The 15842-nt window shown below is 36.2% G+C and overlaps 8 protein-coding genes across 8 annotated transcripts; 4 read left to right on the top strand and 4 right to left on the bottom strand.

Moving 5' to 3' along the window:
* Nucleotides 1-811: 811 nt before the first annotated feature.
* MRPL23 (mitochondrial 54S ribosomal protein uL13m) lies at nt 812-1273 on the bottom strand (the record flags this gene model as incomplete). Its single annotated transcript, XM_004180158.1, has 1 exon — nt 812-1273. One exon carries the CDS (start codon nt 1271-1273, stop codon nt 812-814), a length of 462 nt encoding a protein of 153 aa, XP_004180206.1.
* Nucleotides 1274-1555: 282 nt separating this feature from the next.
* RPB7 (DNA-directed RNA polymerase II subunit RPB7) lies at nt 1556-2071 on the top strand (the record flags this gene model as incomplete). Its single annotated transcript, XM_004180159.1, has 1 exon — nt 1556-2071. The coding sequence occupies one exon, from the start codon at nt 1556-1558 to the stop codon at nt 2069-2071; it is 516 nt and encodes a 171-aa protein (XP_004180207.1).
* Nucleotides 2072-2220: 149 nt separating this feature from the next.
* On the bottom strand, nt 2221-3264 carry URH1 (trifunctional uridine nucleosidase/nicotinamide riboside hydrolase/nicotinic acid riboside hydrolase; the record flags this gene model as incomplete). Its single annotated transcript, XM_004180160.1, has 1 exon — nt 2221-3264. One exon carries the CDS (start codon nt 3262-3264, stop codon nt 2221-2223), a length of 1044 nt encoding a protein of 347 aa, XP_004180208.1.
* A 976-nt stretch (nt 3265-4240) lies between these two features.
* On the top strand, nt 4241-8896 carry TBLA0D01820 (uncharacterized protein; the record flags this gene model as incomplete). The annotated part of the gene is made up of 1 exon (XM_004180161.1): nt 4241-8896. The coding sequence occupies one exon, from the start codon at nt 4241-4243 to the stop codon at nt 8894-8896; it is 4656 nt and encodes a 1551-aa protein (XP_004180209.1).
* A 627-nt stretch (nt 8897-9523) lies between these two features.
* Nucleotides 9524-10018, top strand: NCB2 (negative cofactor 2 transcription regulator complex subunit NCB2; the record flags this gene model as incomplete). Its single annotated transcript, XM_004180162.1, has 1 exon — nt 9524-10018. One exon carries the CDS (start codon nt 9524-9526, stop codon nt 10016-10018), a length of 495 nt encoding a protein of 164 aa, XP_004180210.1.
* Nucleotides 10019-10455: 437 nt separating this feature from the next.
* SMP3 (glycosylphosphatidylinositol-alpha 1,2 mannosyltransferase) lies at nt 10456-12045 on the top strand (the record flags this gene model as incomplete). Its single annotated transcript, XM_004180163.1, has 1 exon — nt 10456-12045. One exon carries the CDS (start codon nt 10456-10458, stop codon nt 12043-12045), a length of 1590 nt encoding a protein of 529 aa, XP_004180211.1.
* A 492-nt stretch (nt 12046-12537) lies between these two features.
* On the bottom strand, nt 12538-13827 carry RPT3 (proteasome regulatory particle base subunit RPT3; the record flags this gene model as incomplete). The annotated part of the gene is made up of 1 exon (XM_004180164.1): nt 12538-13827. The coding sequence occupies one exon, from the start codon at nt 13825-13827 to the stop codon at nt 12538-12540; it is 1290 nt and encodes a 429-aa protein (XP_004180212.1).
* Nucleotides 13828-14367: 540 nt separating this feature from the next.
* On the bottom strand, nt 14368-15801 carry SHE9 (She9p; the record flags this gene model as incomplete). Its single annotated transcript, XM_004180165.1, has 1 exon — nt 14368-15801. The coding sequence occupies one exon, from the start codon at nt 15799-15801 to the stop codon at nt 14368-14370; it is 1434 nt and encodes a 477-aa protein (XP_004180213.1).
* Nucleotides 15802-15842: the final 41 nt, after the last annotated feature.

The raw sequence follows: 15842 nt of genomic DNA on the forward strand, positions 1-15842 counted from the left end.
TGCGATGGGCCGGTACTGCGTCGATCCTGTGGAGTGGGAACTAGATTGGAAGTCATTGTTCCGCGGAACAAAGCTTCGATAGATTAGGGGTGTCCTGGTCGGCAATTCCAGCAAATGAGTCTCCCCAGATTATTACCGGAGTTCCCAGACGGTTCCGCGGAAGTCTTGTGCGGCGTGAGTCTGAGGGGCTGCAAAAGTTTTCTCCGTGGAAGCTTTTATTTTTATTTTTATTTTTATTTTTATTTTTATTTTAATTTTTTTCTTTTTCTTTTTCTTTCAGGGGGGCAGTGCAGCCACATATGCCGGATCGGGACAAACTCGTGGAGAAATCGAGGCGGAAAACTGCACGTGCTGCATTCTTTTGACCCATTGTGGAAGGTCTGTTGTCGGACACTACCAGGGAGAGCCGGACGGAGATGCTGCTATTTTTATGACAGGGATATTAATAGAGCTGAATATGGCTATATCTGTCTAGATCTTGCCAACGGCTGGTTACCTGATCGAGCGGGCATTGTTGCTGAGACAACTGAGATCCAGGAGTCGAGGATGTTCCGCGGAACGACAGAGAGAGAGAGAGAGAGAGAGAGAGAGTCTAAACGTGTTCCGCGGAACACATCGTGTTATCGAATCCGTGGATTTTAAAACAAAGCGGTTAGACCTCAAATCATTTTTATTATAATACAGTTATTTATTTATTTATTTATTTATTTATTTAGTTAGTTAGTTAGTTACCTGGGTTATTCAACTATACAGGCTAGATTTTATTTTATTTACAGAGGATGATTATGATAAGTGTGGTAAAGCACAAAAGTTAATCTTTTTTCAAAGTCTTTTGTTCGTATGCAAATGCAAGAATATTATTCTTATAAGGATGTTCACTACCATCAAACACTTTCAATCTTTCCAATCTAATTTTTCTTAGTCTATTTCTTGGCAACATCCCATGCACGGCCTTGCGTAATATTTCGCCGTATCCCTTTTCTTTTATTACGGTTTCCATGGGTTTCAATTGAAGAGACCCTGGCCTACCTGTATGTTTCCAATATTGTTTCTGTTTCAACTTGTTACCTGTAACTTTCAAATGCTGGCAGTTTGTCACGACGACATAATCGCCCATATCTTGACTTTGATGATAGACAGGTTTATGCTTGCCCATGAGTGTGGTAGCGATATTCGTGGCCAGTCTACCCAAGGACCTTGGTTCTTTGGTCAAGTCGACATGATGCCAGGTGCGGGCAAAGGCCAACCCAGTATGGCCTAATTTCTGCGACATTTTTATGATGTTGTGCTGGTGTGGGTGAGTTTGATTGAAAGCAGAGGTGGTGGTAATGGTAGTCTTTATTTAAATTCCCAATATCCGGTCCAGCTTTCTGAGCGTTCGCGGCACGTGACGCGCATGAAAAAAAATTGAAAAATAAACGCGAGTGCAAACGCGAGTGCAAATGCGATTGCGATTGCAGTGAAAAAAAAGCAATGCAATGCAATGCAATCAATCGCAACCACTAAGCATTGGACCAAAGTCGACAAACGCCTCTGCCCTGCTCCACCCGCCGCCATGTTTTTCATCAAAGATCTTTCGTTGAACATCACACTACACCCATCGTTTTTTGGGCCTCGCATGAAACAATATTTAAAGACAAAACTACTCCAAGAAGTGGAAGGGTCCTGCACGGGTAAATTCGGCTATATATTATGTGTATTGGATTATGACAAGATCGATATCGAAAGAGGCCGTATCATACCCACGGACGGGTCTGCGGAGTTCACCGTGCGATACCGTGCAGTGGTTTTCAAACCGTTCAAGGGGGAAGTGGTCGATGGCACCGTGGTGTCGTGTTCTCAACACGGGTTCGAAGTGCAAGTGGGACCCATGAAAGTGTTTGTTACAAAACATCTGATGCCGCAGGATTTGCAATTCAATGCTGGTTCGAACCCACCTTCGTACCAAAGTTCGGAAGATGTGATCACGATCAAAAGTCGAATCCGTGTCAAGATCGAAGGGTGTATCAGTCAAGTGTCGAGTATCCATGCCATCGGGAGTATCAAGGAGGATTATTTGGGCGCTATCTGAAGGGAGGAGTATTTTTGCATTTTGCATTAGATAAAGGCGTATGTAATAGTAAAGATAGATATGTATGTACAAACAAACACACACACACACATATATATATATACACATATTTATTCATTTATATATAGAATGACAGGGCAGTGCTGCGACTATTGGTTCGCCTCACAATACTCCACACAGATCTTAATATCATTCCAAAACCTAGTGAAATTCAATCCCACTCCGACAATGACTCCCAACGAGGAATCTCTTGCGTATTCGTTGACAATGGAGCACTTGCCCAAATCAGGATCATTTTCCGACGAGTAGTTCACAATGACGTCCAGTCTCTTATATATAAAGTTAATCGTGCTGGAGTCGCCGTAGAAGTCCAGAAGCGGCAAGAGAGCCAAAGGGTCGTGGATCGGCGGCCCATTTTGGAACCCTTCCTGGTTTTTGTACGCCTTGCCGAAATAGGCAAACAGATCTTTCATCAACGGTTTTATCGTGGTGCCCCTTTTCATTGGTGCATCGAACAAGTCGTGAACAATGGACTTGGTGGCTATTGCCTTGTGGGTCAAATTCAAGGGGATCCATATACATTTCTTACTAATGGCTGGATCTGTGAAAAGGAAATTGGCAGAATGAGGGTCACACCAGACGTTGAATTCTGCAGACAAGTGTATATTGGCATTACCCACGCCATGGAATCCGCCTCCCATGATAGAGATGTAAGAGATTTTGTCTATCAAATAGGGCCTTTCTTTTAATAGAGTTGCAATACCTGTTGTGGGTCCCGTGCAGACGAAGTTGAAAGCAAGGCCCTTTGAATGGCAGTGATTGATTTTCTCTTCGATGGCATCCAGGTATGACACGGATGACAGCTCGAATTGAGGTTCGGGCAAGAGATCTGTGCCGTCCAGTCCAGTTTCGCCGTGTATCCCCGGAGCATAATGGGGCAATCTGACCCAAGGTCTTGTAGCACCTTGATACACTTCGAAGCCACAATTGTACTTGTTGAAACAGGTGATCAAGGACCGGGCATTATATTCAGTTCTTTCGATGGGGGCATTACCGTAGGAAGCAGAAATGCCTAGCAATTCGAAGGCTGGATGGAAGCAGGATAGCAACATGGCCACAGCGTCGTCATGGCCTGGATCGCAGTCCAGCCAAATGGGGATCTGTAGTTGAGCAGCTGGTGTTGTTTCGGTCATGGTAGAGGGTGTGGTTGTGGTTGTATTGGTGTGGTTGTATTGGTGTGGTTGTATGTGCGGGGACCTGGGCGGTTAGCAACAGCAAAGAGCCGTTGCTATATAGTCTTAGGGGATTAGAAAATATAAAAAAAGTGCCATTGTAGACGCGCGTCACGGGGAAAACGGCCGGGCTTGGGAATGTGCTGACAAATCCGTCACGTGGCGTAGATCCCTTTTCCCTTGCCCCTATCACTTTCCCCAACAAACAAACACACATGCCAATCAGATATCCGTCCGTGCGTGCATCGTCTGTGCGTGCATCGTCCGTGCGTGCATGTGAAATGCCTGTGACAGATTTTCTTTCTGCTTCTTAGCTGGGGCTGTTCCGCGGAACTGCCGTGTGCGAAACAGGAAAAAGAAACAACAACAACAGAAAAAGAAACAACAAACAAGCAATTCTCAAAAAAAAAAGAAAATCTCCAGAACAAAATCAGCATGTGTGTCTACAACCACACATCTCTTTGCCTGCCAATTACACTTCGGGTTCCGCGGAACGGCCCCAGACGTGGGCGCGGGGCGCCCACGTGACCGGTGCCCTGGCCGGCTGCGTTCCGCGGAATCCGGCTGTGGAAAATTTCTTGGGCCTATGGGCTCCGCGGAATTCGGCACATGCATTCTGCTATAGGCTAGCGCATAAGCCTATAGCAGAATGTGGCCCCACATAGCCAAAACAACGCTTCCCGTAACTCCCGTCATCGAGGCACAGCACGGCCCTATATAAGCCCGCCGTGCCCATCCCAGATCTGCCTGCCACCCTTTGCTTATCCCTTTCACATGATATTTATAACAGATAACCATCTACATTTACATTTACATTTACATTTACATTTGCATTTACATTTACATTTACATTTACACATACACTCACGCTCACGCTCACACTCACGCTTACAAAACGTACATATATATTCTATCGCTGTCGCTCCTGCTATTGTAAATGTCGTCTAGTAAATCTCTTCAGATAGACGTCAAGTCAGACATCGAGCTGGAACTTCATTCCCACTCCGTGTCGAGTGATATCTCCAATTCCAGTGAACACTCCTCCTCCAGCTCCAAAAATGCCGCCGACGATCACGTGGCCTACAATGGGTTTGATGGCAAGACTCAAGACGAGATCCGTAACTTGGCCAGAACTTTGACTCAAAGATCTCACGATGCTACCAACTCGCTTGCTGGTGCTCCTCTGGGTCGTTCCGACACTGGTCATGAAACTCGTTCTATTTTTGCTCCTGGTTCTGCTGGTCTTAATACCATCTATGCCGATGAAAATGGTCCAGATTACCGTGATTATTTGGATCCGAACAGCGGCAATTTCGATAGTGCCGCTTGGGTGAAAAACATGTCCAATATCGTAACCGCGGACCCTGAGTTTTATAAGCCTTATACTTTGGGTTGCGTCTGGAAAAACTTGTCCGCTTCCGGTGAATCTGCCGATGTCGCCTATCAATCCACTGTCATGAATCTTCCTTACAAATTATTGAAACAAGCTTATAGAATGGCAAGTCCAACAAAGGAGGAAGATTTGTTTCAAATCTTGAAGCCTATGGATGGTTGTTTAAAACCAGGTGAATTGTTGGTTGTATTGGGTAGACCAGGGTCCGGTTGTACCACTCTATTGAAATCCATCACTTCAAACACTCACGGGTTCCATGTCGGTAAAGATTCTCAAATCTCTTATAGTGGGTTTTCTCCAAAGGAAATTAAAAAACATTACCGTGGGGAAGTCGTTTATAATGCTGAAGCCGATATCCATTTACCTCATTTAACAGTCTATCAAACTTTAATCACTGTTGCTCGTTTAAAGACTCCTCAAAATCGTATCCAGGGAGTCTCTAGAGAAGAATTCGCCAACCATTTGGCTGAAGTCGTTATGGCTACTTATGGGTTATCTCATACAAGAAATACTAAAGTCGGTAATGATTTGGTTAGAGGTGTTTCTGGTGGTGAAAGAAAACGTGTCTCTATTGCTGAAGTTGCCATTTGTGGGTCCAAATTCCAATGTTGGGATAATGCTACTAGAGGTTTAGATTCTGCCACTGCTTTGGAATTCGTCCGTGCTTTGAAAACACAAGCCACAATTGCCAATTCTGCTGCTGCAGTGGCCATCTATCAATGTTCTCAAGATGCTTATGATTTATTCGATAAAGTTTGTGTATTGGATGATGGGTATCAATTATATTACGGTTCTGCCACTAAGGCCAAGAAATATTTCCAAGATATGGGGTATGTCTGCCCTGATAGACAAACCACTGCTGATTTCTTAACTTCTGTCACAAGTCCTGCTGAAAGAATCATCAACCCAGATTATATTAAAAGAGGTATTCATGTTCCAACCACTCCAAAGGAAATGAACGATTATTGGATCAACTCTCCAGACTATAAAGAATTGATGAGAGAAATCGATACTGAATTGACTGAAAACACTGAAGCCAAGCGTGAAGCCATTAGAGACGCTCATGTTGCCAAACAATCCAAGAGAGCAAGACCTTCATCACCATATACCGTCAGTTATGGTTTACAAGTCAAATACATCTTAATTAGAAACGTTTGGAGAATCAAACAATCCATGGAAGTCACATTGTTCCAAGTCGTGGGTAATTCCGTCATGGCTCTATTGCTAGGGTCTATGTTTTACAAAGTTTTGAAATCTGATGATTCTTCGTCTTTCTATTTCCGTGGTGCCGCCATGTTTTTTGCTGTTTTGTTTAATGCCTTTTCATCCTTGTTAGAAATTTTCTCCCTTTACGAAGCTAGACCAATTACTGAAAAACACAAGACTTATTCCTTATACCACCCTTCTGCTGATGCCTTTGCCTCTATTATTTCCGAAATCCCACCAAAATTGGTTACTGCTGTATGTTTCAATATCATTTTCTATTTCTTGTGTAATTTCAGAAGAAATGGTGGTGTTTTCTTCTTCTACTTCTTAATCAATATCGTTGCTGTGTTTTCCATGTCTCATATGTTTAGATGTGTTGGTTCCCTAACAAAGAGTTTATCTGAAGCCATGGTTCCCGCCTCCATCTTGTTATTAGCCATGTCCATGTTTACTGGTTTTGCTATCCCCAAGACCAAGATCCTAGGCTGGTCCATTTGGATTTGGTACATTAACCCCTTATCTTATCTTTTCGAATCCTTAATGATTAACGAATTCCATGATAGAAAATTCAAATGTGTTCAATATATCCCTTCAGGTCCAGGTTATGAAAATGTCACTGGTACTTCTCATGTTTGTAATACTGTCGGTGCCGTTCCAGGTCAAAATTATGTCCTTGGTGATAATTATATCAAAGAAAGTTATTCTTATGAACATAAACATAAATGGAGAGGTTTCGGTATTGGTATCGGTTACATCGTTGTCTTTTTCGTTTTGTATTTGATCTTATGTGAATATAATGAAGGTGCTAAACAAAAGGGTGAAATCTTGGTCTTCCCTCAATCGGTTGTTAGAAAGATGAAAAAGGAGAATCAATTGAAAGACTCTTCCGATGATGTGGAAAAGCAAGTTGTTGAAGATGTTTCTGATAAAAAATTGATTAATGAATCTTCCCATTATCATGATGACAATGATGCTGTCTCTAATGAAGTCAATATTACTGGTTCTGAAGCTATTTTCCATTGGAGAAACTTATGTTATGATGTTCAAATTAAAACTGAAACTAGAAGAATTTTGAACAATGTTGATGGTTGGGTTAAACCTGGTACTTTGACTGCCTTGATGGGTGCTTCTGGTGCTGGTAAGACTACTCTATTGGATTGTCTTGCTGAAAGAGTTACTATGGGTGTTATAACTGGTGATGTCTTTATCGATGGTAAACCTCGTGATGAATCCTTCCCAAGATCCATCGGTTATTGTCAACAACAAGATTTACATTTGAAAACTGCTACTGTTAGAGAATCTCTAAGATTTTCTGCCTACTTGCGTCAACCAGCTGAAGTCTCTATTGCTGAAAAGAATGCTTATGTCGAAGATATTATCAAGATCTTAGAAATGGAAAAATATGCTGATGCTATTGTTGGTGTTGCTGGTGAAGGTTTAAACGTTGAACAGAGAAAGAGATTAACCATTGGTGTTGAATTAGCTGCTAAACCTAAATTATTGGTCTTTTTGGATGAACCTACTTCTGGTTTAGATTCTCAAACTGCTTGGGCTATTTGTCAATTGATGAGAAAATTATGTAATCAAGGTCAAGCTATCTTATGTACTATCCATCAGCCATCTGCTATCCTAATGCAAGAATTTGATCGTTTATTATTTATGCAAAGAGGTGGTCAAACTTGTTATTTCGGTGAATTGGGTGAAGGTTGTCATAAGATGATTGATTATTTCGAAAGTCATGGTTCTCACAAATGTCCTCCAGATGCTAACCCTGCTGAATGGATGTTAGAGGTTGTTGGTGCTGCTCCAGGTTCTCATGCTAATCAAGATTATCACGAAGTTTGGAGAAATTCCGAAGAATATCAAGCTGTACAAAGGGAATTGGATTGGATGGAAACTGAATTACCTAAAAAGAGTACTGGTACTGATGAAAACCTTCATAAGGAATTTGCCACTAATTTAACTTATCAATGTAAGATCGTTATCATTCGTCTATTCCAACAATATTGGAGAACTCCTGATTATTTATGGTCCAAGTTCATCTTAACTGCTATTAATCAGTTGTTCATTGGTTTCACTTTCTTTAAAGCTGATAGATCCATGCAAGGTTTACAAAATCAAATGTTATCCATTTTCATGTTCTTAGTTTGTTTCAACCCATTGTTACAACAATATTTGCCATCTTTTGTTCAACAAAGAGATCTATATGAAGTCAGAGAACGTCCATCAAGAACTTTCTCTTGGATCGCCTTTATTGTTGCCCAAATTGTCGTTGAAATCCCTTGGAATATCTTAGCCGGTACCCTTGCTTATTTCATCTACTACTATCCTGTTGGTTTCTACTCGAACGCTTCAAAAGCTGGTCAACTACATGAAAGAGGAGCTTTGTTCTGGTTATACTGTATTGCCTATTACGTCTACATCGGTTCCATGGGTATCTTTGTCATCACTTGGAATCAAGTCGCTGAATCTGCTGCTCATTTCGGTTCTCTATTGTTCACTCTAGCTTTATCCTTCTGTGGTGTTATGGTTACCAAAGAGGCTATGCCACGTTTCTGGATTTTCATGTATAGAGTTTCTCCATTAACTTACGTTGTTGAAGGTCTATTGGCTACTGGTGTCGCCAATGTTGATATCCAATGTTCTGATTATGAATTCACCAAATTCACTCCTCCTGAAGGTCAAACTTGTGGTCAATACATGTCTCCATTCATCAAGAACATGGGCACTGGTTATTTGCAAGATCCAAACGCCACCGACATGTGCCATTACTGTTCTTTCTCTTACACAAATGATTACTTATCTCAAGTCTTTGTCTCGTACCATCACAGATGGAGAAACTGGGGGATCTTCTTGGGTTTCATCTGCTTTGATTTCGCCGCAGGTATTTCTTCTACTGGTACACCAGAGTTCCAAAGAAATCTTTCAACAAGAAGAAGTAAGGACTTCCGTGTGTTTTCTGTTTTTTTTTATTCACACCTCATTTTAATATAGATTTTGCATTGTACATTAATCATTCATTAATTTTGAATTCATTATTATTATCACTATTTTTTTTCTATGCTTTTATTCCTCTCCTCACATGATTACCCACTTTTTCAAGTTCTTTACTACTTCTACTCTTAGTATTATTTCCAAAAACTCAAAAAAACAACAATTAATAAATAAACTTATATAAATACCCATTGTGTATATCCTCGTCTAATATAATAAACATTTTTTACTTTTATCAATCTGTATTATCCTTAGTATTATCTACTATATGTTTCTTTGTATTTACTGTCACGTCGGCGTTTCTGGCGTCTGTTGCGATGCCACACGCGCAAAATAAATCCTGCGTCATCGCATCACCAACAACATATAAAAGCGGGTCATTTTTCAGTCGCGAAATTTTCAAGACCCTCTCTCGGGTTGTCTTATAAGTAGAAAAAAAAAAAAGACATATCACGCGCCCAGAAACTCCAGCAGCAACTATCATTCACCATACTTAAGGAATTGCCAATAAGACATAATATAATTAATAATAATAATAAATATAATAAAAATAATAATAATATATTAATTTTTTTTTAGAATTTTAAAACCCTTAATTTCTATTCTTTGTTTTTAATATAATTAATTATGCCAATTGACTCAGATGAGGTATCCTTGCCTCGTGCTACCGTGCAAAAAATTATCTCAGAAGTACTCGACCCAGAGTATACTTTCTCTAAAGAAGCTCGTGAAATAATAACTAAATCTGGTATAGAATTCTTAATGATTCTGTCATCAATGGCTTCTGAAATGGCTGATAATGATTGCAAGAAAACTATTGCTCCAGAACATGTCATTAAGGCCTTGACTGAGTTAGAATATAACCAGTTCATCCCTTTTCTACAACAAAGATTATACGAATATAAAGGTACTCAAAAAGTTAAAGAAAAGAGAGATGATAAATTTAAAAAATCAGGTCTTTCAGAAGAGGAATTACTACGACAACAAGAGGAATTATTTAGACAGTCAAGATCAAGGTTAAATAATAATGTGGTGATGAAAAAAATAGTAGTGATAATAATAGCGTGGATTCATAATAAAATTCACTCATATTTATTTTATATTTTTGCCTTCTTTATTTAATTCATTTTCAAGCTGAACACCAATTTTTTTTAACTCATTTCAAATTTTTTCTAAGACTCTCTACTCATTTCTACTCATTATTTAATCTAATCAATTCCATATGTCATTTTGTTACACTCTACATGCACTTCTAATTCGGGGGAAAGGTTATTATTATTATTATTATTATTTTTTTTTTAACTCTTTTATTTAACTTTTTATTAATTTTTTTTTCTTATTATAAACTTCATATATATATATATATTTTTAATAATTTTTAGTGCATTTTTATGATTACAAAACAAGAAAGCTTTACATTTCCTATAGTTATCAAATATATTTTATGAGAAATCTTTGGCATACGTTTAAAGTTTAAAAAACGACAATTCGAAAAAAACAAACAAACTATAACTCAAAGAATTAAGTTGCAACCATATATATATCTATATATATAAGAAATGCAATACAAGTTTATCATCTTCATTTCCATTGGATTAATAATAACAACCCAACCTTCATATATTCATCCAGATGAACACTTCCAATCATTAGAAATATTATCAAATTTATTCTTTAATATTAAAGGAACCATACCTTGGGAATTTAATCCACTTCATTCAGCAAGAAGTTATGTACCTCTTTTACTCAATTATTCCCCATTTTTCCTTCTGATAAAATCATTCCCAATTTTAAAGACACCTTCTATAATCCTATATGGTTCAAGATTAATAAATCTTTCGATATTCCTTTTAACAATTTTCTATATTTTGAATTTAAAGAAAATTACAAAATATTTCATCCTAACTTCATTTGTTACTTTTACTTTACAATCACATACTTTTTCAAATTCTTTAGAAACAATTATATTATTATGGGTATTAAATTTATATTCAAAGAATATTGACAAGAGTTCCAAATCATTTGCAAATTCAATTTGGATTGGTACATTAATTTCATTGGGGGTTTTTAATAGAATGACCTTCCCTGCGTTTATTCTATTACCTTCCATTTATATGCTATTTACTTACTATGCATATAATATATTCTCATTGATCATCATCGTATCTTCCTTTTTAACAACATCCTGTCTTTGCATATTAATTGATTCCAAAATATATGGAGCCAAAAAGAATATTTTCATTATTACACCATTGAACAATTTTTTATATAATTTATACGTACAAAATTTGAAATTACATGGGTTACATGCTTGGTATACTCATTTACTCATAAATTTACCTCAATTGGTGGGACCTTTAATTATTATTTTGCCATGGTCTATATTCCAAATATTATCCAATATTCGTCAAAAAACTATGCAAAATTCATCAGAGCAAAAGAGAAAATATTTTATCACTTTATCTTCTTTATCACTTATTGGTTCATTAATGTTACTTTCATTGTTTAAACATCAAGAATTGAGGTTTTTAACACCATTAATGCCATTAATAATTATCGTCATTTTGGAACCCTTTACGAAATCAAAATATAATAAATTTTTGAATTCTAATAAATTATGTTATCTAAAAATTTCATGGATTTTATTCAATTTTTTCATGTCTTTATTATTAGGCTGTTTCCACCAAACTGGTATAATAAAATATATATCTACTTTTCAATCGAACAACATAACTCCCCAAACTCAAGATTCAATAGGCATTCATATTTGGTGGAAAACTTACTCACCTCCTACATGGATGTATTTAAATCAAAATTTAATAGTTTCTACAACAACCATAAAATCTGATATTGAAACAATTGATGATATTAATTTTGATATTTTACAAAATCATATTATTGATTTAAAGGGTTCTGATATAAATCTTTTGAACGATACTTTACATACTTACTTAATGAATGATACCCTCAACAATGCCACTTTAATTTTACCCAGGTCTGTTACTAGTAAACTAATAAACTTAAAGGATAACTTTGTTTTCACGCAAATTTATTCAACTAATGTACATCTTGATCTAGATCATATAGATTTTGACGACTTATCTAGTTTGTATCCAGGCCTTATTGCATATTCCGTAAGACATAAATAATTAATTAGGCATTATAAACTTTAATAATTCAGTTATAAGATAACATTACTCTTACACTTTTTATGGAAGAACATTATATTATCAGTTTTTTTTGTTTTTTTTTTGTTGTTTTGTATACAGATAAATTATATATACAAAATATGCACCTATATAAGAATTTAAGACAAATATCAAAACGAATATTGTATATATTATTTCAAATTCTACTTGAAAAAAAAGTAATAATAATAATAATATAAAATAGTTCTTATGAGTATTTTCCAGAATTGACATCAATATATTAATTACTATTAGATGGTCAGAGTGAATCCTTTTAAATTTTTGAACTTGACTAGAATTTATGAAATATTTGTAAAAAAATTTGGGATTGTCTCTGCAGTTTAATTGGTATATTAAGGACTAGTTTTTAATCTCATTTGCTTTTCTTTTTCTTATTATTATATTTGTTTTTAGTTTGAAATTGAATATTTTGCCATAGCTATGACTAATCGATTATTTGTAAAATTCAAATTTATCAACATCGCTATCTGACTTGACTTGGGAAGCATATGCCTCTTCTAAATCATTTTGTAGGATAACATATCTATTTTTCCTTACTGCACGCAAACCTGCTTCTTGCATGATAGCAGCAATAGTAGCACCAGATAAGGAATCGTTTCTAATAATTAGAGAATCTAAATCTGCTTCTGGAGCTAATGACATTTTGGCTGCAATTGTACCAAAAATCAAACGACGTTCACGCCTGTCACGTAAAGAAGGAAACTCGATTTTTCTATCTAATCTACCAGGCCTTAATAAGGCAGGATCTAAGGTATCTGCTCTATTTGTTGCCATAATGACTTTAACATTTGTAGATTGATCAAAACCATCCATTTGAGTTAATAATTCAATTAAAATACGTTGAACTTCTCTATCTGAACCTGTTTGGGCATCAAAACGTTTTGTAGCAATAGAATCAACTTCATCAATGAAAATAATCGATGGTGCATTTTCTCTTGCCAACCTAAAGACATCACGGACCATTCTTGGACCTTCACCCAAATATTTATGTACAAATTCAGAACCATTCACTCTGATAAAAGCTGCATTTGTACTATTTGCAACAGCTTTAACTAACATAGTTTTACCAGTACCTGGAGGACCATATAATAAAACACCACTTGGAGGATCAATACCAATTTGTTCATATAAATCGGCTTGAACTAAAGGTAATTCTACTGCTTCTCTAATTTCCTGTTTTTGCATGTCTAAACCACCAACGTCAGCGTAAGTAACGTCTGGTTTTTCGCCAGAGCCTAAAATCGATATACTGGAGTCTGAATCTGGCGGTAAAATATCAACTAGCGCATTTGAATGACGATGCAAAGCAACTGACATTGAAGGCTTTAATAATTCACGATCTAAAGTGGATAATATTCTGACCACATAACTCATACCTGTGGTACTTGAAACAATACCTGTATTTTCATCAATTGGCTCTAAGAATTGCCCTATGACTAAAGGAACAGATTGAATCCTTTTAACTTCCTCTTGTGCTCTTAATAATTCTCGTCTTAAATGACGTTGTTCATCTTTAATATACTCTTCTTGTAAAATGATCAATTCTAATTCTTTTTCTAGTCTTTTCAACTTTAAGTAAATATCTGAAGTTCCATTATTTTGATTATTGCCTGTAGATTTATTTAATTGTGCTAAAAGAGATGCAAATGTTTTTTGATTACTTGAGGATTCTTTTAAATCTGTTAACTTTTCATTACTTGTAGATATTCCCAATTCTTCCATTATTGCTTAATATTTCTATTTAAATGACTGATAAATGAGTGCGGAAGATAAAAAAAACACAATTATTAAAAATATTCAGTATATTATATGTGCCTCAACCTGATTGCTAAATCTAAGTTATATTTTTCTATTTTGGAAATAAAAGTTTTAAAACTCTAAAACCTTTAATGAATCCTTTAAAATCTATTTAACATGATGCTAACTATCTTTTGCCACCCTGAGATGCTTGAGGCTACCAAAAACGTGACTTCGCCCGAAGCATCTCGGAGTGAGAAAAACAAAAAAAAAAATTGTAAAAAGTAAGTGACATTAAAAAAGGAAGTGAATTAATGACACCGCTACAGAGGAGACTAGAGCTTATAGGTTTAAAGCCAATATTTTAAAGTTTATGCTTTCAGAATATTAAAGATGTAATATATATACAAAGAAGGCTTATATAGTTGAATACATGTACATATAGGTAGAATTCTTTATAAGGTCTAGATGTATTGTTTTTAGTTATGAATAATAATAAGAGGTTGGCAGAATTGCTATAATCCGTTAACTGGCAGATCTTAGGAGAGATGTAAATACAGTACCGATTAAGAAAGAAAGCCCTGAAAATATGTAGATGTCCAATGATCTCAATGAATTCTGCGCGTTAAGGTGTGATAGATCTAGATTTCTAAAACGGGCAGAAATAGAATTGATAATCACCATACTACTAAAGAATGCGTATTTGACTACGTCGAATAAGTCATTTAGCGAGCGAATGTCTTTGATGGAGATTTTAGAAGACTCATATTCATTTATTTCATTGATAACTGGTATATGGTTAGCGTCATTCAATGTATTTTTCTTTTCAGTTGGATTTTTCAGAACTTCTACACTTTTCGTCATATTTAAAGTATTATCCTCTTGAATTATTTTTTCCCCATCCTCTGAATTTTCAGGGGTATTTACTAGTCCTACATGATCTTTAGAAAATTGTTCCAAAGCAACTTTAACCTTATCTTCGAAAGATCTTGTTAAACGACGCCTTTTCCATGGTTCTAACAGAAGCTGGAAAACTGTAAACAGTAAAATATTGACTCCCATCAGGATAAATGTACCCCAGGTAGAAGTTCTCCTAATCTTATCGGACCAAATTTGTTCCTCATGATACCTTGTCAGTATAGCCCTGTACAAATCATCATTTAATTGTTCTTGCTTTATTTCAATTTCATTAACTAATACTTTCAATCTTTCTTCCTCCTTTAAATTATTTGCATCTTCCTTATAAACTTTGGTAAATATTTCTAAATCACTCGGTGACCATGTACTTTTTCTCTGCAACAATTCGTTCAGTTTTTTCTGAGAAGCATCTTTACGGTGCTTGGAAGTCAAGTGTTGTAATTTAGTTGCTTTTAGTTCTTGCTTAGTGGATTCTAATTGAGATTCCATTAATTCGATGCTATTTCTCAATTTTTGAATACCAGAATAACCTGTTACATCATTTAAAGCCTTTGTTGCCGTAAATATCGTCTCTTGCAACGAATCTAAATAAAATTCTAACTTTCTACTCCAAGTTCTTCTATGAAGTTCTCTCTCAGAGGGTAGATTCTCAATCTTATCGTTAGTTTGTAAATCGGTGTTATATGTTAACCGCTTATCCGAGGCCTCTTTTTCCTGTTCTAACAATTTTTTATTGGCCTCTTGAATCGAATGTTTAGCAAATCGCAGATGCTTCAATAATTCTAACATAGTAGCATTACAGTTAGTCTTAGTTTGATGTATTTTTGTCTTCAGACTATTCCACTTCTTGTCATTGATAAATTTGTCAACGTTGTTAGTAAATTGTGACTTTTTCTCACTGAATTGAATTCTATTCTGATGAAAATAGGCTTTTTGAGTAGGCAGTAGTCTTCTTTTAATTAGCAAAACATGTATAGGATAAATAGTGCGATTGGATCCAAATGTATCTTTCCTAAGCAAATGGTTCTGGATTAATTTCATATTTTTAATTTTCTTATATTAAATCCACATCTATCAAAACC

Source organism: Henningerozyma blattae, chromosome 4 (assembly GCF_000315915.1).
Source record: "Henningerozyma blattae CBS 6284 chromosome 4, complete genome".
NCBI lineage: Eukaryota > Fungi > Ascomycota > Saccharomycetes > Saccharomycetales > Saccharomycetaceae > Henningerozyma > Henningerozyma blattae.